Below are 27440 nucleotides of genomic sequence, written 5' to 3'. Positions count from 1 at the left end.
CAAGCCGGACTTGGATTTCTTACTGTTGAGTGCTATTCTGATACCTACTGGGAGCTGCTATCTTGCTCCCTTCCCATTGTTCTGCTGATCGGCTGCTGGGGGTGAGGGGGGGGGGATATCACTCCAACTTGCAGCGCAGCAGTAAAATGTGCCTGAGTCTGAGCTTTCAGAAGGAGCCAGCGCTACACATTAGAACTGCTTTCAGCTAACCGTATATGTATATTATATTCATTTATCCTCCTGTTATACGCACCCTCGCCCAAGAGAAGCAGCCAGAGTCATGTTATATTTCTATATATATTTCTTTATATATATAGTGTTTTATATATATTTATATTTACCAGAAATTGGTGCGTTATTTCATTCATTGTCGTGAAACCACCCCCTCCAGCAAATACCCCAGGTATAGAGGCAGTTGGGTATGCGAGGGGGGGAAGGGGGAGGAGAGATTTTGAGGAACACAACAGTAAAGACAGGAACAAAGTGTGAGGGACAAGGGTAACACTGCAATGGCTTCCTGTTTGTACAGTGTTAGCTCAGCGTTATTGTGTTGGGCACGTGGCCCAAGTCAGTCTGTGAAGTTTCATCCTGTGCTGGAGGAGGATTTAAAGAACCGGTAATAACACAGAAACGGATCTCCAGCAACGGTGAAATCTATTGGGTGAGAGAGCGCGAGAAAGAGACAGCTGAGAGGTTGCAGTCTCTCAGGGGCTGGATGTGTAAAGATGGCACACTCAAGACAGTCGCACAGAGACATCAGGAAATGAGACTTTGTGATAGATTTTTTTTCCCCCTGAGAAATGATGTTGTTGGTGGCGCCCAGAATGAGGCAGAGCGCTACGGCCAGCCAAACGCCGCATACACATTCACACGCTCAAAGGAAAGAAATAAAAGTCGGCAGAACGGACTTAGAAAAGTATCAGGATGTTGGTAGCCCCCCCCCCTCCCTCCCAACACACAAGCTATGGACGTGACGCTCACAAAGTAACTGGAGATGGAAGTTGGATGAAGAGATGGGGCAGATTTGATGCACAGCTCACAGAAATGATTGGAGGAATGTGGCGCCCGCTCCACAGGGAGGCGAGAGGCCGTCGGGGAAACTCATGGGCCCAAGGAGCTCCTCCCACAATGACAGGGGCGGCCCAAGGAGCTCCTCCCACAATGACAAGGTGGCACACACCCACAGAGAGGTGAGAGGCCATTGGGGAACTCATGGGCCCAAGGAGTTCCTCCCACAACGACAAGGTGGTACACACCCACAGAGAGGTGAGAGGCTGATGGGGGGAAACTCATGGGCCCAAGGAGCTCCTCCCACAACGACAGAGGCCCAAGGAGCCCCTCCCACAAAGAAAGGAGAGTAACAAGGTGGCACACACCCCACAGAAGATGAACTGTGCTCTCTCCCCCACAGTACGGATCTTCAGGGACTAGTACTCATCCTATGGAGAGATGTGTGGCGCATCCCCAGTGGAAAGAGTCTGAAATCACACATAGGCAAAAAAGTACACAGATGGGTGGATGAGAAGAAACAACATTCGTGGGTCCAATCAACCGGATTCCTCATTTGGTTCCCTTCGCTCTGATACGGGCTCCTTCTGTGCTGATACCAAGCCACGAGACTGCAAGGACTGGAAGAGAAATAGGAAGAGTGAGAGGGGTAGGAAATAAAATGATATAGAAGGGAATGAAACACAGGGGGCAAAGGAAAGGACAGAATGCGTAAAGGGGTTGTTCACCTTTAAATTAACTTATGATATAGATGTTGATATTCTGAGACAAGCGCCACGAGGGGCCTAGAAGCATAGAGTGCCCGGGGCTGCACATCCAGCGCCACGAGGGGCCTAGAAGCATAGAGTGCCCGGGGCTGCACATCCAGCGCCACGAGGGGCCTAGAAGCATAGAGTGCCCGGGGCTGCACATCCAGCGCCACGAGGGGCCTAGAAGCATAGAATGCCCGGGGCTGCACATCCAGCGCCACGAGGGGCCTAGAAGCATAGAGTGCCCGGGGCTGCACATCCAGCGCCACGAGGGGCCTAGAGGCATAGAGTGCCCGGGGCTGCACATCCAGCGCCACGAGGGGCCTAGAAGCATAGAGTGCCCGGGGCTGCACATCCAGCGCCACGAGGGGCCTAGAAGCATAGAGTGCCCGGGGCTGCACATCCAGCGCCACGAGGGGCCTAGAAGCATAGAGTGCCCGGGGCTACACATCCAGCGCCACGAGGGGCCTAGAAGCATAGAGTGCCCGGGGCTGCACATCCAGCGCCACGAGGGGCCTAGAAGCATAGAGTGCCCGGGGCTGCACATCCAGCGCCACGAGGGGCCTAGAAGCATAGAGTGCCCGGGGCTGCACATCCAGCGCCACGAGGGGCCTAGAAGCATAGAGTGCCCGGGGCTGCACATCCAGCGCCACGAGGGGCCTAGAAGCATAGAATGCCCGGGGCTGCACATCCAGCGCCACGAGGGGCCTAGAAGCATAGAGTGCCCGGGGCTGCACATACAGCGCCACGAGGGGCCTAGAAGCATAGAATGCCCGGGGCTGCACATCCAGCGCCATGAGGGGCCTAGAAGCATAGAGTGCCCGGGGCTGCCCTGAAACATCAATTCCTGTTCCTATGAAGCAGGACACTGTTAACCCCACCGCTGGTGTGATGCTACTGCAATTCTATACCGTTATGGTACCTAGCAGTGTGCCCTCTGCTGTCAGTAATACAGTATTGCAGTGCCCAGACCTTGCTCTAATGTTCCTGCTGCCAGTGGCCCCTTAGTTCTGTTGCGCTACTGTAACTTGAGCCCATACCTCCATTGGGTTAACAGTAATCGTCATGGCTGAGTCTTCCCAGAACGTATCTCTCTGAGTCGCTGCCTCCAGCTCTGCCCCCTCATTGCCATCTCTTTGCCGCACACTGTGTATCCGTGACAAGCCCAGTGTGACAATCAGTGCCAAGAAGCCAATACACACAATGATTATCACCATGGCCACGCCTGGGAAGACTGCAGAGAAGAGAATGTGAGGCACGGGGAGTGTGTGACATTTAGGACACCGTACATGTAACGTTGCCTGTACTTACCCGAGCTGGGGTTGGGATTGGCCAGCGTGTGGCCTGATAACTCTGCAGGGGCCTGGTGTGCACTATGGACAAATTGCTGGGCGGAGAGAACATGATTGGGGGACCCAGCGTGGATTCCATGTAACACATCAACCTAACAGAGAGAAAGCGAAATGCCCATTGAGTTTGTCACACTAGAGTTAGTTTGGTCAGGAAAATAGTTTAATTAAGGGGAATGTATAGGTTGTGACACCATCATACATAACATAAGGATCATTCAGTACTGCCAGCGACCCGTCCACCACATTGGGTACAAAGGCACTAGGCTTCAGGCTGATAGGGCAGGAAACTCATGTATTATAATGTGCCCCCTACTGTAAATGATAAGGATATTAGCAGTCACTGAGGGGTTCTGTGCCCATATAAAGGCACAAGGCTGCAGGCTGAGTTATACAGGGAACTCTGAGTATCACTCATGTATTATAAGGGATAATGTACCCCCTACTGTAAATGATAAGGATATTAGCAGTGCGGGGTTCTGTGCCCATATAAAGGCACAAGGCTGCAGGCTGAGTTATACAGGGAACTCTGAGTATCACTCATGTATTATAAGGGATAATGTACCCCCTGCTGTAAATGATAAGGATATTAGCAGTCACTGAGGGGTTCTGTGCCCCCCATATAAAGGCACAAGGCTGCAGGCTGAGTTATACAGGGAACTCTGAGTATCACTCATGTATTATAAGGGATAATGTACCCCCTACTGTAAATGATAAGGATATTAGCAGTCACTGAGGGCACAAAGCTGCAGTTTTTAAGGGTTATATTTACACACAGTGCTATGTAGAGTTACCAGGACACACCTCTGTATATAGCTGGTTGCTGATATACCTCCCATTCATTTCGCTGCAGGACACATGGAATTTGCGGGCAAATAAAGCTGCTCTAGCCACTGTTCGGTAAGTCAAGCCGCGCAGGATATCCTCATACACAGCCACACTCTGCACCCCTGTAGGAATATGGGATAGCGAATCAATTATGTGATCTAAGGCACACAATGTGCACCACAAACTCACAGCAACCAATCAGTACGTAGCATTTAATGATGGCAAACATCTGATTGGTAGCTTTGGGTTAGAATACCTGGTGCAATCCTCCATAAGACTGGACTGCATATATGGAAGGGCCTGTGTGAGAGACTATCAGGGTTCCTAATACCTGTGATCTTTAGGCTCCTGGAGCTGTTCTCCATCTCAAGGCCACGTTGCCATGTAGAAGAGACATCCACAGACAGACTTTCATACTCCACGTTCAGGTCCTCTCCTACCACGCCAACCTCACACTTTTCTAGAGAGCACTCAATCCCATCAGGAGACTGCATATCTATGAGATACAGAGAGACAACCTAAAAGAGAAGTCCTTAGGGGAAGTAAATATAAGTGGAAGAGAGGTCCTTACCAGCCCTGGGAGCTCTCTCCTGCTTGTTTGGGCTGATGGGATGAGACACTGAGCAGGTAATCTTCAGGTCTGGGAATATGGGGACCCCCACTGGCCCCTGGAAGTCAGAGACGGGGTGTGCAGAGCGAGGCGAGCCAGAAAGTTGAACCTGTGGAGCATCGGGCTGCAAAACTACAAGGTATCCTTCCAAATCTGGCACTGAGAGACAGCCTTCATCACTGGGGCACCTACACAGAGAGACAGACATACTGAATACAAAAAAATTCTGCAGAATCCAGATAAATTGGATTAAGTCCACTGCATTCGATCGCTTTATAGGTACCAAGCCCTATAAGGTTGTGTGATTTTATAGGAACAGTTCAGTGTAAAAATGCACTTTTTTGGGTTCGGCCGAACCTCAGAACCCACCCAGCAGGATTCGGTGCATCCCTAGTAAAAAATAAAATAAAAAAATATAATCTATAAAGGCTGGAGTGGGCAGATGTCTAACATAATAGCCAGAACACTACTTCCTACTTTCAGCTCTCTAACCTCTTAGTTAGTCAGTGGGGGTCATTTATCAACACTGGGCAAATTTGCCCATGGGCAGTTACCCATGGCAACCAATCACATTGTTGCATTCATTGTTCTACTTGCAGCTGGCTGAAAAAAGCCAACCACTGGTTGGTTGCTATTAGTTACTGCCCACGGGCAAATTTTCCCAGTGTTGATAGATGAGCCCCAGTGACTTTAGGGGGGCCACATGGGGCATAACTGTCAGTTGGTTTGTGAGCACACAGGTCAAAATCAAATGCAAACTGACAGTTACAGTATGTCCCATATGGCCCTTCCTCAAGTCACTGATTGGCTACTGACTGCTAACAGCTTAGAGAGCTGAAAGCAGGAAGCAGTGTTCTGGCTATTATGTTAGACATCTGCCCATTCCAGCCTTTATAGATTACATTTTTGAATTTTTTTTTATTTCACTCAGTTTATCTATCTTACTTAGTTTTATTTTTACACTGAACTGTTCCTTTAATGGCTTTGGGTTCAGACTAAGGGACAGACTTATCAGCAGCCCACCTAGCGGCACAGGTTTGTCCCAAGGCTCCGTACTCACTTGACTATAGTCTGCAGTTTGAGAGGCCTCACTCCTGGGGTGGGAAACTGCAATGAGTTGAGGTACTCTACGTGCTGTAGCGCGCGGCTAAACGAATGGGCATCGTCCCCTTCCAGGGACAGCTGGGACTGGGCTGGGTTGACGTGAACCTGCAAAGGAACCAAGAGAAGGGGAAACTAAGTCAGGAACAGCAGGGTAATCTTGGGTATTCCTAAATAGAAAACTGCCATTTTAAGTACTAAGGGCCGCCCCCTGGGATCATAGGAGTCACAGTGCACACAAACAAGCCAAGGCACACATACATGCTAGGCCCCATCAGCCAATGAATGGGCAGAGTTCTGCCTTTTGCTCCCACACTACTTCCTGTTACAGTTAGAGCTGCATCACTTCCTGTCAGCTGATCTCTGAGGGGGCACACAGCCCATCACAAAATGGCGGCTCAAGGGAAAGGATGTAAAAGGGCAATATTTACTGATATATATTCCAGTTTGGGGAGATTCTTTAATAGGCTACTTAATGAGATATATATATTGGTTGGTTACGTATTCATTCTGGGGGTATAGTTTTCCTTTAAACCCTTGTGTTTGACAACAAAGCAGTAACGCAGGAGAGCTCCCACCATGGAATTTACGTTTATAGGTCACAGCCAGCACCTACTGGGAGCCGAAACACTCGGGCCAATATCAAAAGTAGAAGACAAAGAAAATGAAAAAGTGGCAGATGTGACCCACAGGGGGCGACAGCGGAGCTTTTACCTTCATTCCTTTTCCCAGACTGTCGAAATCCGTATACTGCAATCCCTCCTTACAGGAATACAGGCACTCGATCACCTCCCGGGAATCCACAGGCCCCAGCCTCAGGGTCAGGCCCGACATGTAGCCCCTCAGGAAGCGCCCTGGGAATGTGCCTGGGGACAAGGACCAATCAAAAGAAAAGGGGGTACATGAGGGGTACGTGATCAGGAAGGGCAATAGACTGGCACTTTATATGGACTTTTGGCAGTGGTGTAACCTGGTCACACTGGGCCCCCCTGCAAAAATATCTTCTAAGGGGGCCTGGTGTGAACAGTCCCTCCCCTCCCTTCCCGCTTATGCCACACCTCCCGGCCCACTATGTACCGTTATACTTTAAAAAAGGTAGGAGGGGTGGGGGAGAAGGGACTACAATACAGCAGACCCCGTGGTCTGGGCCCCCCCCCCTGTCTCCATGCATGAGACCCTTATCTATAACAAGGCTTTAGTGCTTAAATCACTATGCCTATGTGGGCAGCCTAAAGGTGGCCTTTAGTCCGATCCGGCAGCTTATCTGCCCTTGTATGGGCACCACTGGCAGGCCTTCCCGACTGATATCCGGCCTGAAATTGGCCAGATCTCAATCAGGTTTGATTCTCCACTGGATTGGGGACCGCATTGGCTCCTTGACCCGTAGGTGGGCATATAGGAAGAAGATCCGCTTGCTTGGTGACCTCACCAAACGAGCGGATATTACAGTGTGTGGCCGCCTTTATGGGTTAAGTAACATGGAGTGGTACCATGAAAAAAGTTATTCCCAGGGCTTCAAACCATAGCAACCAATCAGGTCTTTGCTTACATGATTTTAACTGAACTATACCAGTAAAAGCTAACTGCTGATTGGTTGGGGCATTGACCCTACTACAAACAAAACTTTTTTTAATGTCAGCTTTGTTTTGATTACATCCTACTTGTGGGAAGAGCGATGCCAGGCTCCATGTAATAACAGCTCAGCAGGAAAGGGGCCCAGCGGGACATGGCAGCATACCTGTCACTCTCGTTGTCTCGTTGTCGTCCACTTTAACGGACAATTTCTCCTCTGTTACAGGTTAAAAACACAAGAAAGTTTTAATGGTTCTCTGTCTCATTTCCCCATTGGTACAGGTATGGGACCCGTTATCCAAAATGCTAGGGACCTGGGGTTTTCCGGATAAGGGGTCTTTTCGTAATTCGGATTTCCTACCTTAAGGAGATCAAGTACAGGTACTGTTTTATTATTACAGAGAAAAGGCAATCATTTAACCATGAAATAAACCCAATAGGGCTGTTCTGCCCCAATAAGGGGTAATTATATCTTAGTTGGGATCAAGTACAGGTACTGTTTTATTATTACAGAGAAAAGGGAATCATTTAACCATTAAATAAACCCAATAGGGCTGTTCTGCCCCAATAAGGGGTAATTATATCTTAGTTGGGATCAAGTACAGGTACTGTTTTATTATTACAGAGAAAAGGGAATCATTTAACCATGAAATAAACCCAATAGGGCTGTTCTGCCCCCAATAAGGGGTAATTATATCTTAGTTGGGATCAAGTACAGGTACTGTTTTATTATTACAGAGAAAAGGGAATCATTTTACCATGAAATAAACCCAATAGGGCTGTTCTGCCCCAATAAGGGGTAATTATATCTTAGTTGGGATCAAGTACAGGTACTGTTTTATTATTACAGAGAAAAGGGAATCATTTAACCATGAAATAAACCCAATAGGGCTGTTCTGCCCCCAATAAGGGGTAATTATATCTTAGTTGGGATCAAGTACAGGTACTGTTTTATTATTACAGAGAAAAGGGAATCATTTTACCATGAAATAAACCCAATAGGGCTGTTCTGCCCCAATAAGGGGTAATTATATCTTAGTTGGGATCAAGTACAGGTACTGTTTTATTATTACAGAGAAAAAGGAAATACATTTTTAAAAATGTGAATTATTTGATTAAAACGGAGTCTATGGGAGATGGTCTTTCCGTAATTCGGAACTTTCTGGATAATGGGATTCTGGATAAGGGGTCCGATACCTGTATTACCTTCTCCCTCCCATCTATCCTCACCTGCCCAGCACCCCCCGATCATTAGCCGAGCCTGGCGCCTGGGAGGGGGGAGAGCACCGTTGTCGTGGATAAGCGCAGGGTCGTAGGTCACTCCATCCACATACAGAGAGACTGTCGGGAACTCCAGACTGAGAGCGTAATGGTGCCATTCTACGTCACACACCTACGGGAGAGGCATTATGTTTAGGGAGGGAGGATTCTGTTACCTACTACAGCTCAGAAACCCCATGGGGAATGCACAAGGGTAGTTCCCCTTTAAATTCACTTTTGGCATAATGTTGAGAGTGCTATTCTATAACTTGCTAAAAGGTGAACTACCCCTTTAATAGGCACGGATTCAACCACGTCCAATTAGTTACACTTCTATGGGCTATGGCCCATTAGGTGCTGGTGTCGCCACCTACAGGCAGCAGTGGGAAGCTCAACAAACAGGTGGGTTATTCCTTCCACTTACATTGTTAAATCCCAGGTATCACTAGGCAGCACTGCTGTAAATGAAAAGGAACCCTCCACATATAGAGAGATCACGGAACTTGTCTCAAATATTGTCTTTTTGTATCCCCTTAACACACCCTACAGATCTCAGTGTCACAGTCCTAAAAGGCACCAACTTACCTGCTCCAGTTTCCAAAGGAACTTAACAGGACGGGCACTTTCCAGAAGAGACCAATAGAGAAAGGAGATCCGGCAGCCATGTACAGCCAGTGTATAATGAGAGAAGCTCCCATCTCCTGAGATACCCAGGAGTGTATGGAGTCACGGGAGGGTTTAGGGGTAGGAAAGTTTATGGAGATGTTCATTCAGTCACAAAAGAAAAATAATATTGATGGCATTGGTAGTTGACAGGAAGATAAAAAGGGCAGGTGAAATGAACCAATGAGATGTAAGAGTGAGAAAAAGGTGCATAAAGGGGACATAGAACACAGAGACAGGGAATGGATGGAGACCGAGGGGAAGAGAGTAGGTCAGAGTGAGTGAAAGAGTTAAAAGAGAGAGACAGAAAACACAGTAAGAATTCTAGGCAGAGTTATTCACACTAAAGCACCCATCACCCCCTGGCAGTGCCCATCTTCCCTACGTACTAGTATTCATTCAGTCTCAGCTAGTCATGCAGCTTGCCCCTAACCCCATGCCACTCACCATTCTGCACCGTGTTACACAGAAGCACCTCTTCTTCCTTCCCCGCCCGTCCCCCGCTCCCCCCGGCGTGCTTCAACCAGAACGAGAGAGTCAGGTGGTCCGCAGTTCTGCCCCCTGCTGGTAGGTGACTGGGGGCAACTTCCACGGATTGGGATCCATTAAACCAAAAGACAAGGCTGCTGTCTTGTGTGTCCTGAACTGGGAGACTGTGAGTCCAGTTATGGATGGGACTGGGGGGTGGCATAAGGTCCACGTCCCCTGGGGATGCTCCTACATGGGGCAAAATGAAGGTGTCATTACCTCAGGGAAAATCCAGTTGGATGACAATGGTTCAGAGATTTAATAACACAAAACAGGAGAGACGTACCGCAAAGCTTGCGCAGGGCCTTCTCGGAGTAATTGTCTCGGTCACAGCCCTTGGCAATGTGGCTTGTCTGGATTTCCACAGTGGCCTGAATGTTCCCCACTGGCTCATCGCACGTCTCCAAATGAATGTTGGGAAACAAGGCCAAGCTGCCGGAACCAGGCACATACTCAATGCGTTTGTTCCAGCCTATCAGAGAGGGACAATAGGTGGATACAATGTGTGGCATATACATATTGTACAACATGCTAACTGCAATTGCTCTTTAACTTTATATAATATACAGTTTGGTCATTTCCCTATGGGACCAAACTGTAAATGATATCCTTATAAACAGTGCTTAGTGATGTCATCAGTTATAATCTGAGCTAAGTGATGTAATTTCTATCACATGACTCACTGAAACTTGTATATCATAAAAAATAAAGTACCCCCTGTTGTAAAATTTGAGGATATCGAAGTCACCTCGGAGTTCCATGACATGCATAAAACTCCTCTATAATATCCTTATACATCACAATAGGGGGTACCTTATTCACTATATAATGAAAAATCAATATTTTATTTCATTGCTAAGCAACCCTAATCACAAGCATGATTATACAATTCCCTGAGCTGTATCAAACATAGCAATAGGCCTCCACTGTTACCTTTCCAGCTCGGTTTGCAAGTTGGTTTGACTTGTATTTCAACTTCTGCGTCCTCAACAGCTCTCTTCTTGCCGCAGTCGTAGGCCGTGACTGTAAATCGGATCAACTTCTCCCCGCTGGCCTGCAGTGGCTGTGTGTTCTTTATGTAGCCTGCGCCACAAGGAAATAAATAGGGGTATAATGTATGTGATAAGTGACACTGTAACCTGGAGGTAACTGGGGATACTCACCATCATTGTCAATGGTGAAGGGCACATTGGGAGTGAGTATCTGGTAGAAGCAGACTTGGCTGTACTGGGGAGAACAGTCCTGGTCCCAAGCTTGCACCCGTAGAACCCGCTCATACATTCGCCCCTCAGTGACTGAGGCTTTGAAAACCCGTTCTCCAAACACCGGGGCAAATTCATTGACATCATTCACGCGCACGTGAACTGTGGCCCTGCGTGGGGAAACATGGGAGAGAAAGATGCATCCGGCGTCAGGCAACTTATAGATACAGACAGTTCCAATTGTAATTGGTGCCATATAGACCTATGTTGGGAATAAAAAGGATTGATGGGAATTGTCTGGATCCTCTGCTCCTCTGGCAGGCAAGTATGATACTGAATGGAGAAGAGTTGAGTGTCTATTACAGGGCAATTAAAGTTATACATAGTGAAAGATGATTGGCTGAACTGCCAGACCATAATTCACATTAGGGCCTAAATGAAGAATAGACAAGACTGCACCTACCAGAGTTAAGGCCAAAGAGGTCTAAATCTGGAATGTCCTCCCTTTAATACACCTGACACTAGTGGGCCAATGAATGATGACGTCTCAGAGCAGGGCAGGATTAACCCTAAAATGGGTGGTTCTCTAAGTTATCTCTTGTAGTATGTTATAAAACCAGGGTCGGACTGGAATGCTGGGATACCGGGAAAATTCCCGACCCTTGCCGGCGCTTCTCTGCCTGACCGTTCCTCCCCTGACGCATTCAATTTGCACGCGCTCAGGGGAGGACGTTGGGTGGGGGACCTTGCAGGGGGTTAGGGGGGCCCCTATGGGTGGGGGTTAGGGGACGTGGCCGGCGGGGGCACCTGCAGGGCCCCTGAGGTGGGAGCCCCATGGGCCCTGCACCCCCCTGTCCAACCCTGTATAAAACACCCTATTCCGAGCAACTTTGCAATTGGTTTCCATTAGTTATTTTTTATAGTTTTTGCATAATTTGCCTTTCTCTTCTGCCTTTTTCCATCTTTCAAATGGGGGTCACTGACCCCGGCACAAAAACTATTGATCTGTGAGGCTCCAGTTTTATTATTATTGTTACTTTGTAGTATTTATCTTTCTATGCAACCTCTCTCCTATTCATATTTCAGTTCAAACCACTGCCTGGTTGCTAGGGTAAATAATAGTAACCAGATAGCTGCTAAAATACCAAACTGGAGAGCAGCTCAACAAAAAGCAAAAAAAAAGATAAAAAATAAAACACGAAGACCAATTGCAAATTGTCTCAGAATATCAATGTCTACAGCCCCTTTAATCTCCCTACAATATTGTATTTCTTAGTTTATAGGGACAATAGGATACGCATCTCCTTACCAACGTTAATAAAATGTGGAAGCGGGTGTTTTCGGCAACATTAAAACTTATTGATTTTTCTCTCATTAAGGTTTCTATAAATAACTGAGCCCTGATTGAGCCACCGATGATTTCCAACGGCTGCTTTCAGCTCGCAGTCAGTTCCAAGCAGGTATTTATGTTTCTAAGCAGCTAACCATGAATAGGCAGTGCTATACAGATGTGTTATATGCCCAATATAGTTAACCTGTGCCTCCATCTGTACCTCTCTGCCTATGGTGTTTACTTCAGATAGCCAGCTGGATCTCACTGCCTATGTGACGTATCTGTGATTGCTGCCCTGCGCTTCTCTGCCAATGTGCTTTATCTATGGCAGTGATCCCCAACCAGTGGCTCGTGGGGAACATGTTGCCTTTGATGTTGCTCCCCTCAAAGTAGGTGCCATTTTTACATTTCTGGCTTGGAGGCAAGTTTTGGAAGCCCAGAGACACAGTTTTACTCCAAGCAGAACCTCCTGCAGGCTAACAGTCCCCATATAGCCAATCACAGCCCTTATTTGGCATCCCAAAATAACTTTTTGCTTGTGTTGCTCCTCAACACTTTTTACATCTAAGAGTGGCTTACAAGTAAAAATGGTAGGACTGGCCAGACTGGGGGTGAGTGAGTGTAGGACTGGCCAGACCGGGGGTGAGTGAGTGTAGGACTGGCCAGACCGGGGGTGAGTGAGTGTAGGACTGGCCAGACCGGGGGTGAGTGAGTGTAGGACAGGCCAGACCGGGGGTGAGTGAGTGTAGGACAGGCCAGACCGGGGGTGAGTGAGTGTAGGACAGGCCAGACCGGGGGTGAGTGAGTGTAGGACAGGCCAGACCGGGGGGTGAGTGAGTGTAGGACAGGCCAGACCGGGGTGAGTGAGTGTAGGACTGGCCAGACCGGGGGTGAGTGAGTGTAGGACAGGCCAGACCGGGGGTGAGTGAGTGTAGGACAGGCCAGACCGGGGGTGAGTGAGTGTAGGACAGGCCAGACCGGGGGTGAGTGAGTGTAGGACTGGCCAGACCGGGGGTGAGTGAGTGTAGGACAGGCCAGACCGGGGGTGAGTGAGTGTAGGACAGGCCAGACCAGGGTGAGTGAGTGTAGGACTGGCCAGACCGGGGGTGAGTGAGTATAGGACTGGCCAGACTGGGGGTGAGTGAGTGTAGGACAGGCCAGACCGAGGGTGAGTGAGTGTAGGACAGGCCAGACCGGGGGTGAGTGAGTGTAGGACAGGCCAGACCGGGGGTGAGTGAGTGTAGGACAGGCCAGACCGGGGGTGAGTGAGTGTAGGACAGGCCAGACCGGGGGTGAGTGAGTGTAGGACAGGCCAGACCGAGGTGAGTGAGTGTAGGACAGGCCAGACCGGGGGTGAGTGAGTGTAGGACTGGCCAGACCGGGGGTGAGTGAGTGTAGGACAGGCCAGACCGGGGTGAGTGAGTGTAGGACAGACCAGACCGGGGGTGAGTGAGTGTAGGACAGACCAGACCGGGGGTGAGTGAGTGTAGGACAGACCAGACCGGGGGTGAGCGAGCGTAGGACTGGCCAGACCGGGGGTGAGTGAGTGTAGGACAGGCCAGACCGGGGGTGAGTGAGTGTAGGACAGACCAGACCGGGGGTGAGTGAGTCTAGGACAGGCCAGACCGAGGGTAAGTGAGTGTAGGACAGGCCAGACTGGGGGTGAGTGTAGGACTGGCCAGACCGGGGGTGAGTGAGTGTAGGACTGGCCAGACCGGGGGTGAGTGAGTGTAGGACAGGCCAGACCGGGGTGAGTGAGTGTAGGACTGGCCAGACCGGGGGTGAGTGAGTGTAGGACAGGCCAGACCGGGGGTGAGTGAGTGTAGGACAGGCCAGACCGGGGGTGAGTGAGTGTAGGACAGGCCAGACCGGGGTGAGTGAGTGTAGGACAGACCAGACCGGGGGTGAGTGAGTGTAGGACAGACCAGACCGGGGGTGAGTGAGTGTAGGACAGGCCAGACCGAGGGTGAGTGAGTGTAGGACAGACCAGACCGGGGGTGAGTGAGTGTAGGACTGGCCAGACCGGGGGTGAGTGAGTGTAGGACAGGCCAGACCGGGGGTGAGTGAGTGTAGGACAGGCCAGACCGGGGGTGAGTGAGTGTAGGACAGGCCAGACCGGGGGTGAGTGAGTGTAGGACTGGCCAGACCGGGGGTGAGTGAGTGTAGGACTGGCCAGACCGGGGGTGAGTGAGTGTAGGACAGGCCAGACCGGGGGTGAGTGAGTGTAGGACAGGCCAGACGGGGGGTGAGTGAGTGTAGGACAGGCCAGACCGGGGGTGAGTGAGTGTAGGACTGGCCAGACGGGGGGTGAGTGAGTGTAGGACTGGCCAGACCGGGGGTGAGTGAGTGTAGGACAGGCCAGACCGAGGGTGAGTGAGTGTAGGGTGAGTGTGACATAGTTGGCCAGTTGAATATATTGCAATATACAGACAAACAATCCCTGTTTTGCTTAGATGAGGGGCATTTTGTTCAGTTTAATGCACAGAATGCCTTAATGTCTTTCATATATTGGTGTCTGCAACAATTTACAAAGCCACCCAGCAGTTATTTAACACTATAAAAATGTATTTAATATAAACCTGAGTAGCTTATATTTGCACTTCCCTGTTTCAGTCTAAGGTGTGAATAAGCTCTAAATATAATACCCCGTAACTGCTATTTTTGGGTTGCTTTTTCTCGTAGCCTTGGGCCCTGGAGATATTTTGTTTTGTTTTTTTCCAGAAATGGTGTCAAATATAAATGGTAAATAGAGCCTGCAATGTACTGCGATGAAATGAATCACATTCCCTGAATCTTTCACTGTATAATCCTATGTCTCATACTGTATGAGAGTAAGTACAATGGACCATATAGGAGATAAACCGCAGAAGGTACCAAACTGAGGGACTGACCCCCTGTCCCTAAAGTAACTAAAAGTTTTATTTGGGGTTGTGTGACCCCCTACAATGTGTTGTAAAGCCACAAATACCAGTATGGGGTAGGTACACATTAACATATCTTTACTCACTTGTGAGATTTTTTGCTGTTCACCCCATCAGGCCCCTCTCCGCAGTCATGTGCTTGGATAGTGAAGGTGTGCTCCCTCTGGGCCTCGCAGTCTACAGGGCCCTTGGCTCTTATCAGCCCTTCTCCCGTTGTCCGATCTAGAACCACAGCTTCAAAGGGGGTACCAGAGCCATGAATCCGGAATCCACAAATCTCACCTGGGGGAACACACATATACTGCAGAGAAATCTACCAGGTCATAATCGCTACCTGGAGCTCAGTTCTGCAGTTAAATTACAAGGTAAGGGGTCTGGGAATTTAGCTTATAGATAAGGGATGCGCACTCTGTGGCCTCTGTGTGTGGTGCTAAGAAATGTGGCACACAATGCAATGTCCCCCTTTTGTCCTTAATTATGTCACACCCTCCATACTGCATCCATTTGCTCAGTGCAACCTTATTCCCTAAACCTTTGCCTCACACCTACTCCCTCCCCATCCCCTGCCCCTGTGCCGCCTACTCCCTCCTTATCCCCTGCCCCTGTGCCGCCTACTCCCTCCTTATCCCCTGCCCCTGTGCCACCTACTCCCTCCCCATGCCCTGCCCCTGTGCCACCTACTCCCTCCCCATCCACTGCCCCTGTGGCACCTACTCCCTCCCCATCTCCTACCCCTGTGCCACCTACTCCCTCCCCACCCACTGCCCCTGTGCCGCCTACTTCCTCCCCATCCCCTGTGGCACCTACTCCCTCCCCATCCTGTGCCGCCTACTCCGTCCCCATCCCCTGCCCCTGTGCCGCCTACTCCCTCCCCATCTCCTACCCCTGTGCCACCCACTGCCCCTGTGCCGCCTACTCCCTTCCCATCCCCTGTGGCACCTACTCCCTCCCCATCCCCTGCCCCTGTGCCGCCTACTCCCTCCCCATCCCCTGCCCCTGTGCCGCCTACTCCCTCCCCACCCACTGCCCGTGTGGCACCTACTCCCTCCCCTGCCCCTGTGCCGCCTACTCCCTCCCCATCCCCTGCCCCTGTGCCGCCTACTCCCTCCCCATCCCCTGCCCCTGTGCCACCTCGTGCACCCCGCCCCATATGGCCCAGCACTACCCCCATTACCTGCATATCTCAGTGGGGCATCTTTGTCCAGAGCAAACAGGGGAGGGTTAAGCAACACAGTGTGGTCATTCTCCATGATTATCCCTTGGTACTGCGCCTCTATCCATGGCTTGTGCTTGTTACCTGCACGGAAACATAAAACACAACTGGTGTAAGCCCGATACACGGCCCAAGTTACAGAGGGCTGAATTACGGCCAATAGAAACCAATCAGTTTGCAGAAGACGGTTCATCCAGTAAATAAGCCCCAGGCAGTTCTCCTTTTATTAAACTGATGAACAAACTAGAAAACTCAGTACATTTCTTTTTTTCAAAAACTTGGAATTCTTAGACTCCCTGATTCTGTCAGGAGCCACCCCTCCCCCTCACTCCCCCTCACTCCCCCTCACTCCCCTTTACTAGTATGTGCCTCTGGAATATCCCACATTGCCATTTTAAATGGAACACCAGCTTGATATACATCAATTGCAACTGGCTGACTACTCTGAGACTCAATAACATGGGACGGTAGTCATCTGCCCTCAGCCTGCCTTCAGCCTGCCTCCTCCCAATCCCACAATTCCCTGTTGCACACGTGATGTCAATAAGGAAAGGAACATCCCAGTGCAATGCATTGTGGGTTATGTAGTTCCTGTGGAGAAGTTGTTACAGTTTGAAGGAACAGATTACAGTGATAGGGCTCTTTACCAAATATTTTTTCGGAAACTGGAGTTCCCTTTTAAATGCTAAAGTGCATCCCTCTCACTTACGTGAGGCACTGTGCTCACACACAAACCAAGGGCACACACACACATGCTGGGTTCCATCAGCCAATGAATATACAGAGGCCTACACTCACACACTACTTCCTGTTACAGTAACAACCTGCTTTTTTTCCTGTCAGGCAATCAGTGAGGGAGCACTGAGGGCGCCACAAAATGGTGGCTCAAGGCAACACATGTAAAAGGGCAATATTTAGTGATAAACACCAATAATATATTCTTTAGTAAGTCACATATAAGGATATAAATGATCTGTTGGTTCAGAACATATACTTCTCCATTAATTTGTGTGAGATCGCCAGCTAGGGCAGGGGGCAAGTCAGTGGGGGGTGGGTCCATGATTTCAGGGGCAGGGCAATGATGTTAAGGGGGGTGGGGCATGAAGTCAGCTGACCACATTCAAGGGGAAATAGTCTGAGGGTGGGCTAGAAAGGGAGATGGGAAAGGGCATAGGAGGTGGGATGGGGTGGAGGACAAGGAATTACAAATTTACCGGCAATTAAATATAAAATGAAATACCGGCTCTCCGGCCTTCCCATTCATGTCCCATGTCAAACCAGCAGGCAAATTAAACGTGAAATGATTCACTCCTGCACATCTCATTTTTCCTACAGTGAGGTCCAAACTGGGATTCAAAATGGCCACTGGCATTTCAAGTACACAGAGGCCCAAACAACACCCCTCAGGCCCAATAAATAGTGACTGTCTACGGCATTTTATAGCAGCCCCTCTGGCATTTGCCAGAACCCACAGATTGCCAGTCCGGGCCTGCCTGCTGCTGCCACATCCCAAAGGCAAAGCTATGCCTGGGGGCAACAAGGAGTGAGAGCGCCAGTGTGCGATGGCAGGTAAAAATGGCTGAAGGGCAAGGATTTAACCCCTCCCCCCCCCCAACATTACTTCAAGGTTACTAATCAGATGATTTCCATTCAGTAGTATGTGTGAAAGCCGCTCATTTTACCTGGGGAACATTCAGCAATCAAAAACTGCTGACTGGTTGCTATGGGTTACTAAATACAAAGTCAGTCATCAGTCACACTTGCTAAAAACAGAACCTGCAGACATATAATATTTTATATTTCAGTGGAGAAACATTAATCACGGGCAGACTGCGAACACCGGATCAGTGGAACGGCTTAAAGGGGAATGAGCAGAGAGAGAGAGAGAAAAATAGAGACAGATGTCGGTTCTGCGGCTGAGACACGGGTGGGCGGCAGGGATGGATATGCTGGCAGGCTGCTTGTGCTACAGGGGCAAACTAAGGACTGTAATGCTGGGGATTCTATTTCTGCTATGTAGATTATGAATCAAAAACCCTTCAATGAAAGAGTAATAGTGAGACCAGCTGAAGGGCCACACGTTCTGCTCTGGGAGTGTAACAGAAGGGCCCCACAAACTTCACACTGAGATTGCTGCCGCCATCTTGTCCTACTTTCCCATGTTTGTGTCCCCGCCCTTCCTACCTACAGTTGTGGCGCTGGAGACCCACTGTGCCAGGGATCCAATCAGGCACTTACACTATTTGTATCCACTCAAACACAGCACTCTATATCATAACCCCCAAAAGCTACACTCTCCCTCCTGCTGATCCACTTATAGGAGCAGTTCAGTGTAAAAATAAAACTAAATATATAGGCTGTGTAAAAGCAAAAATGTTTCTAATACTGTATGTAATCTATAAAGGCTGGACTGGGCAGATGTCTAACATAATAGCCAGAACACTACTTCCTCCCTTACAGTTCTCTAACCTCTTAGTTAGTCAGTGACGTTAGGGGGGGCCACAAGGGACATAACTGTTCAGCTAATTTGCTTTTGATCCTTAGCACACAGGTCAGATTCAAAAGCAAAGTGTTATGTGCCATATGTCCCCCCCCCATCCCTCAAGTCCCTGATTGGTTACTGACTTTTAACAGGTTAGAGCAAAGGAGGTTAGCCGCAAAGGAGGAAGTAGTGTTCTGGCTATTATGTTAGACATCTGCCCACTCCAGCCTTTATAGATATATTATATTATATTTTTGGCTAATTAACTATATTGAAAACATTTCTTTTTTGGCACAGCCTATCTATTTACCCATTAAATATCAAGATAATGTGCGCAATAATGCCCATGTACACGAGCCACACACACAAACTCCAGTTACATACAAGGGACACACAGCCTACAACTCCCACCATGCCTTCTGCCAGCTGATGTGTAACTAATGAAGTTCCAAATGTCACCTTTCCATTTAGCCTACATGTCTCCAAGCAGGACTGGCAAACACCAATTATCCTTCACAGTAAATGTATTGGTGCATTCAGCCGTTTCAATCCCATCTCCAGGACAGCGGGAGAAAATGGAATATTTACAGATCACCCAGATAGAAAACTGTCATTCACAGCAGTTACATGTACCATCTTCTCATACATTTATAAAGTTACAGTTCTGGGGTTTTGTTTCCTCTGTCTGTATTTTTATCACTTCTTTAAAATTCTTTCCCACCCTGGTAATGAGTCACGTGACTTGAAACTTTTGTACTACAAGGAGAAGTGTACCCAATGTTTTCAAATATGAGGATATTTGAAAATATCTGAAGACTGAACAGTTTTGGCTTTATATGGGCACAGAACCCCTCAGTGACTGCTAATATCCTTATCATTTACAGTAGGGGGTACATTATCCCTTATAATACATGAGTGATACTCAGAGTCCCCTGTATAACTCAGCCTGCAGCCTTGTGCCTTTATATGGGGGGCACAGAACCCCTCAGTGACTGCTAATATCCTTATCATTTACAGTAGGGGGTACATTATCCCTTATAATACATGAGTGATACTCAGAGTTCCCTGTATAACTCAGCCTGCAGCCTTGTGCCTTTATATGGGCACAGAACCCCTCAGTGACTGCTAATATCCTTATCATTTACAGTAGGGGGTAAATTATCCCTTATAATACATGAGTGATACTCAGAGTTCCCTGTATAACTCAGCCTGCAGCCTTGTGCCTTTATATGGGCACAGAACCCCTCAGTGACTGCTAATATCCTTATCATTTACAGTAGGGGGTACATTATCCCTTATAATACATGAGTGATACTCAGAGTTCCCTGTATAACTCAGCCTGCAGCCTTGTGCCTTTATATGGGGGGCACAGAACCCCTCAGTGACTGCTAATATCCTTATCATTTACAGTAGGGGGTACATTATCCCTTATAATACATGAGTGATACTCAGAGTTCCCTGTATAACTCAGCCTGCAGCCTTGTGCCTTTATATGGGGGGCACAGAACCCCTCAGTGACTGCTAATATCCTTATCATTTACAGTAGGGGGTACATTATCCCTTATAATACATGAGTGATACTCAGAGTTCCCTGTATAACTCAGCCTGCAGCCTTGTGCCTTTATATGGGGGGCACAGAACCCCTCAGTGACTGCTAATATCCTTATCATTTACAGTAGGGGGTACATTATCCCTTATAATACATGAGTGATACTCAGAGTTCCCTGTATAACTCAGCCTGCAGCCTTGTGCCTTTATATGGGCACAGAACCCCTCAGTGACTGCTAATATCCTTATCATTTACAGTAGGGGGTACAGTATCCCTTATAATACATGAGTGATACTCAGAGTTCCCTGTATAACTCAGCCTGCAGCCTTGTGCCTTTATATGGGGGGCACAGAACCCCTCAGTGACTGCTAATATCCTTATCATTTACAGTAGGGGGTACATTACCCCTTATAATACATCATGGGACCCATGCTTTGTAAATATACAGCATTTTGCATCTCAGACACAAAGCATTTAATACATGAAACCACCCCAAATATAAATGCCCGCATCCCTAAGTATATGAGTTCTGAATTAGTGGATGTAGTACTGACTCCATGAAAAATGTCTTATTCCCTTAGTGTAGGGAGGGGCCCTGTTATGATAATACTGTGGGGCCCAGAATGTTCTAGTGAATGTTCTAGCGTTACTTACCCTTGTTAGAAGCAGCACAGTGCAGCAGAGCGCTGAGGAGAAGCGCAGACAGATGAAGGCCTCGGTGCTGCATCTTCCTGGAGCAGTCTCACGTTTTCACTGATCTGTCTTGGGGTATCTACATGCAGCAGTGCTGTAATAAAAGCAGGAGGTCTCATCATGTGCCCCAGTGCAGTCTTTCTCTACCGTCAGACAACCATCTTCAGCCTGGTACTCTCCAGCTTTGTCACACTGTGCTGTCTCTCTAGCAGACTGTACTGTCTCTGTCACATTGTGCTGTCTCTCTGTCACACTGTGCTGTCTCTCTATCAGACTGTACTTTCTATGTCACATTGTGCTGTCTCTCTGTCACACTGTGCTGTCTGTCTGACATTCTTGTCTGTCAGACTGGACTGTCTCTATTTCTTACCATCATGTCTCTCTGTCAGATTGTGTCTGTCTCCATAGGCTCTGCCGTCTCTGCTCTCTTTCTATATATATTGTAATGTTGTGTCTCTCTAGTCACTAGGCTATTTTATTCTATCAGTCTAACTGCTAATATTATGATGTCTCTCAATGTGTGCTATCTCTTAACCAATACACATCACTCTCTGTCTCTCTCTGTTCGAATGTCCTCTCTTTCTCCATACAAGTGTGTCTCTCTGCTCAGTGCCTAATCAGTCTCTCAGTTGTAACATACAGATGCCAGCTCTCACCATCGAGGCTGCTGGTAGTTGTAGTTCAACAACATCTGGAAGGCTGCAAGCTGCACTGCAGTCTCATCCTCTATCCCCCAAGGCTCTCAGTTATACTCCACTGTAACTCTGAGACTGTGCAGTTTGTTAAGAGAGGTCTCTCTCTGTGCAGTCTCTTTGGTTTATTATTCTGTTACAGTACAGAGTGCATTCTTGGGATAATGCTTTACATTCTGCACTCTCTCTCTCAGATACATTCAGCCTTTGCTATGCTGCAGTCTCATCTCCCACACCCACCCTGTGCTGTCTCTCTGTGCCTTGTATCAGTACAACATACACATTCTATTGCCCTCTGCCTCTCCCATCCCGGCACTGGCCATGGCTAATGTAGGGGAGGCCAAAGGGCACATGAAGATCCAGCAGTAAATCTTGAACTGGTGATCAATCCCAGCAGCCCAGCGTCGCCCAAACAGCGCCACTAAGTCGCCCTTTCGCCATTTCCCAACCAGATCTGTAAAACCAATGTCTCGATAAATAGACCCAACTAGATCTAGAACCCACATTAGTAATGTCTGGGAACCCCTGATGTTATGTGCCAACTACCTGCAACTGCCCATGGTTTAATGTGCCAACTACCTGCAACTGCCCATGGTTTAATGTGCCAACTACCTGCAACTGCCCATGGTTTAATGTGCCAACTACCTGCAACTGCCCATGGTTTAATGTGCCAACTACCTGCAACTGCCCATGGTTTAATGTGTCAACTCCCTGATTAATGTGCCAACTACCTGACTGCCATGGTTAATGTGCCAACTACCTGCAACTGCCCATGGTTTAATGTGCCAACTACCCCTTGCAACTGCCCCATGGTTTAATGTGCCAACTACTGCAACTGCCCATGGTTTAATGTGCCAACTACCTGCAACTGCCCATGGTTTAATGTGCCAACTACCTGCAACTGCCCATGGTTTAATGTGCCAACTACCTGCAACTGCCCATGGTTTAATGTGCCAACTACCTGCAACTGCCCATGGTTTAATGTGCCAACTACCTGCAACTGCCCATGGTTTAATGTGCCAACTACCTGCAACTGCCCATGGTTTAATGTGCCAACTACCTGCAACTGCCCATGGATTAATGTGCCAACTACCTGCAACTGCCCATGGTTTAATGTGCCAACTACCTGCAACTGCCCATGGTTTAATGTGCCAACTACCTGCAACTGCCCATGGTTTAATGTGCCAACTACCTGCAACTGCCCATGGTTTAATGTGCCAACTACCTGCAACTGCCCATGGTTTAAATGTGCCAACTACCTGCAACTGCCCATGGTTTAATGTGCCAACTACCTGCAACTGCCCATGGTTTAATGTGCCAACTAACTGCAACTGCCCATGGATTAATGTGCCAACTACCTGCAACTGCCCATGGTTTAATGTGCCAACTACCTGCAACTGCCCATGGTTTAATGTGCCAATTACCTGCAACTGCCCATGGTTTAATGTGCCAACTACCTGCAACTGCCCATGGTTTAATGTGCCAACTACCTGCAACTGCCCATGGTTTAATGTGCCAACTACCTGCAACTGCCCATGGTTTAATGTGCCAACTACCTGCAACTGCCCATGGTTTAATGTGCCAACTACCTGCAACTGCCCATGGTTTAATGTGCCAACTACCTGCAACTGCCCATGGTTTAATGTGTCAACTGCCCATGATTTAATGTGCCAACTACCTGCAACTGCCCATGGTTTAATGTGTCAACTGCCCATGATTTAATGTGCCAACTACCTGCAACTGCCCATAGTTTAATGTGCCAACTACCTGCAACTGCCCATGGTTTCAAGTGTCATCTTTCTGTAACTGCTCATGGTTTAATATGCCAACTGCCCATGGTTTAATGTGCCAACTACCTGCAACTGGCCATGGTTTCATGTGTCATCTTTATACAACTGCCCATGATTTAATGTGCCAACTACCTGCAACTGCCCATAGTTTAATGTGCGAACTACCTGCAACTGCCCATGGTTTCAAGTGTCATCTTTCTGTAACTGCTCATGGTTTAATGTACCAACTGCCCATGGTTTAATGTGCCAAATACCTGCAACTGGCCATGGTTTCATGTGTCATCTTTATACAACTGCCCATGATTTAATGTATTATCTATGTGTAAGTGCTTGTGGTTTTATGTGCCAACTACTTGCAACTGCTCAAGGCTTAAGGTGCCACCTACCTTCAACTGCCTGCAGCTTAATGTGCCATCACCTCACAAATGCCCATTGCTTCATGAACCCTCTATCTGTATCAGTTTACCCTCAGGTACCTCTCACTTGGGTTACACAGTCTCTCTCCCTCTCTCTCTGACATGGGTCTCTGCTTACACCTCCCTCTGTGCTGGGTGTTGCTGTACAGATCCCTCTCTGTCAGTCTCCCATTCCCCCTTTAGATCAGATGCTCACAATCTGTCTCCTGCTCCGTGCCCAGAGGATGCTCTGCTGAGGGAGATGCTCAGTAGCCACTGGATGCTCTGCAGTGAGGGATGCTCTGCGCCCAGTGATGCTCTGCAGTGAGGGATGCTGTGCGCCCAGAGATGCTCTGCAGTGAGGGATGCTGTGCTGCTGTTGAGATGCTGTGCAGTGGCCAATGCTCTGCTGTCGGGGATGTTGTTCAGTGGGAGAAGCTCTGTTCTCTCTGATGGATGCTCTGCTGTGCTCTGCTTGTGGGGTGCACTGTTCCCCAAATGTTCAGCTTTAGTAAGAGAGGTCCTGCAGTCTGGGGGGGCAGGTTTTCACCCCAATTCTGTGTATCCGAAGGCAGTGCTGTGCTGTGGGGTGGGGGATGCTCTGGTCCAGCAGAAAGCTCTGCTCCAGGGGTTGAGGCTCTGCTCGGGGGGAGGGTCTGTGCAATGTCCTTAGGATAAAGCTGACTATACCAGCACTGCAGGATGACATCAGCTGAAGACTGGCAGCTCCAGCCAGCCAATGAGAGAGCTGCTGCAGGTGGAGGAGAAGGGGGGTCTTTCTCAGTCCCCCACACACCCTCCTCCTTGGGCTTCATGTCCTCTCAGTTTCTCCTCCTCCCTTTTTCCCACCCACCATATTGCATTCTGTCTACCCACATTACTGTCTGTGTGCCCCCCAGTCCCCAACCAGCAGGCAGATGTGTGGGGGCAGCAGGCAAGGAGGGAGGGGGACTGACACACCTGCCATGTCTGTGCCTTGGCTACTCTGTGTGTATGTGAGAGAGGGGGGTTTGTGCCAGTGTGTGAGAGGGAGAGAGACAGGTGAGAGAGAGAGAGAGAGAGAGAGAGGGGGGGGGGGGGGTTTGTGCCAGTGTGTGAGAGGGAGAGAGACAGGTGAGAGAGAGAGACAGGTGAGAGAGAGAGGGGGGTTTGTGCCGGTGTGTGAGAGAGAGACAGGTGAGAGAGAGGGGGGGGGGGGTGTGTGAGTGTGTATATAATATGGTGCCTGGGTTGCACTCTCTCTCCCTCTCCTTCTCACTGTCTGAAAGTAAAAATGGGGGTTAACAGTTCTGTATATAAACCTGATCCTGTATATGTGTGTGTGTGTGTGTGTGTATGTATATATGTATGTATGTTTGTGTGTATATTTGTGTGTATGGGTGTGTGTATGTATGTGTATGTGTGTATGTGTTTGTGTATATGTGTGTGTGTGTATGTGTGTATATATATTTGTGTGTATGGGTGTGTCTATGTCTGTGTGTGTGTGTGTGTGTGTGTGTATATATGTGTGTGTGTGTATATGTGTGTATGTATGTATGTTTGTGTGTGTATGTATGTGTGTGCATTTATGTATGTGTGTGAGTTTAGAGCTTAATACATACAAACTCCCCCACGTTCTATTTCTGAAGTGTATTTATTAATGGGTGAAAGTTAGAACTCACCATTTGATAAATACACTTATAAAAAGTGGGTGAGTTTTTATGTATTATGATCAATCTGCCCTAAGTATTAATATGTGTGTGTCTGTAGCATCCCGTGTGTGTGTGTGTACATGTGTAGGAGCAGCTGCGTGTGTGTGTGCATACATGTATACGTGTATCCAGCTATGTGTGTGACAGTCTGGGTTTAATTGGGTGTGTGTATTTGTCTGTATGTGGATATATGGGTGTGTTTATGTCTAAAGGCTACAACCCCCCAAATGTTATAATCCCCCAGGCAATCTCCGTAGGGCTCCTCTCCCAGTAACACCAGTGGGAATCGATCAACCAAGCTGCCCAGTGTGCCAGAGGCCATAGTGTGTGCGTTTGTGTCTCCATACGTGTGCGGTACACTATAGATATGCACATGTCTGATCAAAGTCAATCTGTCACCGCCTGTACGATTCCTAAATAACTATAAATGTGCGAATAAAATAAATGCATCTTTAGAAATCAACGGCGGCTCCAGATGGGCGGTGGGATTACATGAACCCGCAGGCAAACTGGGAATCTTAGCCCCGCCGTCTAGCCTTTCATTCATTTATTCACCCGTTCATTCATTTGCTCATTCATTCCATCTGCCTGAAATGTATACGAAAGGACAGTTTTATAGCGTAGGCCCCGGGGCCACAGCATCAGATTTCAGTATACAGCAGGCGGGCTGCCAGTTGGACATGTGTTCTTGGTACTCCCTCTGATGAGGATCCCCCACCTTCTTAATTGCTTCAGCCCCTGGTCCCTATCAAAATACAGCCTTATACTCCTCTTATACAGAATCACGTAGTGACATCATAGTACAGCTATAGGACATGTTATCCAGAATGACTCAGTTTAAAGAGAATTTAATTATTTCCAATGATTCCCTTTTCTCTGTAATAATAAAACAGTACCTGTACTTGATCCCAACTAAGATATAATTACCCCTTATTGGGGGCAGAACAGCCCTATTGGGTTTATTTAATGGTTAAATGATTCCCTTTTCTCTGTAATAATAAAACAGTACCTGTACTTGATCCCAACTAAAATATAATTACCCCTTATTGGGGGCAGAACAGCCCTATTGGGTTTATTTAATGGTTAAATGATTCCCTTTTCTCTGTAATAATAAAACAGTACCTGTACTTGATCCCAACTAAGATATAATTACCCCTTATTGGGGGCAGAACAGCCCTATTGGGTTTATTTAATGGTTAAATGATTCCCTTTTCTCTGTAATAATAAAACAGTACCTGTACTTGATCCCAACTAAGATATAATTACCCCTTATTGGGGCAGAACAGCCCTATTGGGTTTATTTCATGGTTAAATGATTCCCTTTTCTCTGTAATAATAAAACAGTACCTGTACTTGATCCCAACTAAGATATAATTACCCCTTATTGGGGGCAGAACAGCCCTATTGGGTTTATTTCATGGTTAAATGATTCCCTTTTCTCTGTAATAATAAAACAGTACCTGTACTTGATCCCAACTAAGATATAATTACCCCTTATTGGGGCAGAACAGCCCTATTGGGTTTATTTCATGGTTAAATGATTCCCTTTTCTCTGTAATAATAAAACAGTACCTGTACTTGATCCCAACTAAGATATAATTACCCCTTATTGGGGGCAGAACAGCCCTATTGGGTTTATTTCATGGTTAAATGATTCCCTTTTCTCTGTAATAATAAAACAGTACCTGTACTTGATCCCAACTAAGATATAATTACCCCTTATTGGGGGCAGAACAGCCCTATTGGGTTTATTTCATGGTTAAATGATTCCCTTTTCTCTGTAATAATAAAACAGTACCTGTACTTGATCC

General features: G+C 48.0%; 1 protein-coding gene across 2 annotated transcripts; it reads right to left on the bottom strand.

Moving 5' to 3' along the window:
• Positions 1-283: 283 nt before the first annotated feature.
• On the bottom strand, positions 284-24248 carry clstn3 (calsyntenin 3). Of its 2 annotated transcripts, none has more exon segments than NM_001097270.1 (19): positions 284-1628; positions 2798-2991; positions 3069-3201; positions 3911-4056; positions 4266-4430; positions 4506-4732; positions 5605-5753; positions 6360-6511; positions 7384-7434; positions 8448-8610; positions 9063-9178; positions 9588-9857; positions 9955-10140; positions 10602-10751; positions 10832-11040; positions 15211-15406; positions 16299-16421; positions 21023-21155; positions 24156-24248. In NM_001097270.1, coding segments are annotated over 18 exon segments (2784 nt in total). In that variant the 5' UTR covers positions 21096-21155; positions 24156-24248; the 3' UTR covers positions 284-1547.
• Between the last annotated feature and the right edge of the window lie 3192 nt (positions 24249-27440).

This window comes from Xenopus tropicalis, chromosome 7 (genome assembly GCF_000004195.4).
Source record: "Xenopus tropicalis strain Nigerian chromosome 7, UCB_Xtro_10.0, whole genome shotgun sequence".
Taxonomy (NCBI): domain Eukaryota; kingdom Metazoa; phylum Chordata; class Amphibia; order Anura; family Pipidae; genus Xenopus; species Xenopus tropicalis.
Note: the sequence above shows the minus strand (reverse complement) of the source record. Positions and strands in the feature narration are given on the sequence as shown.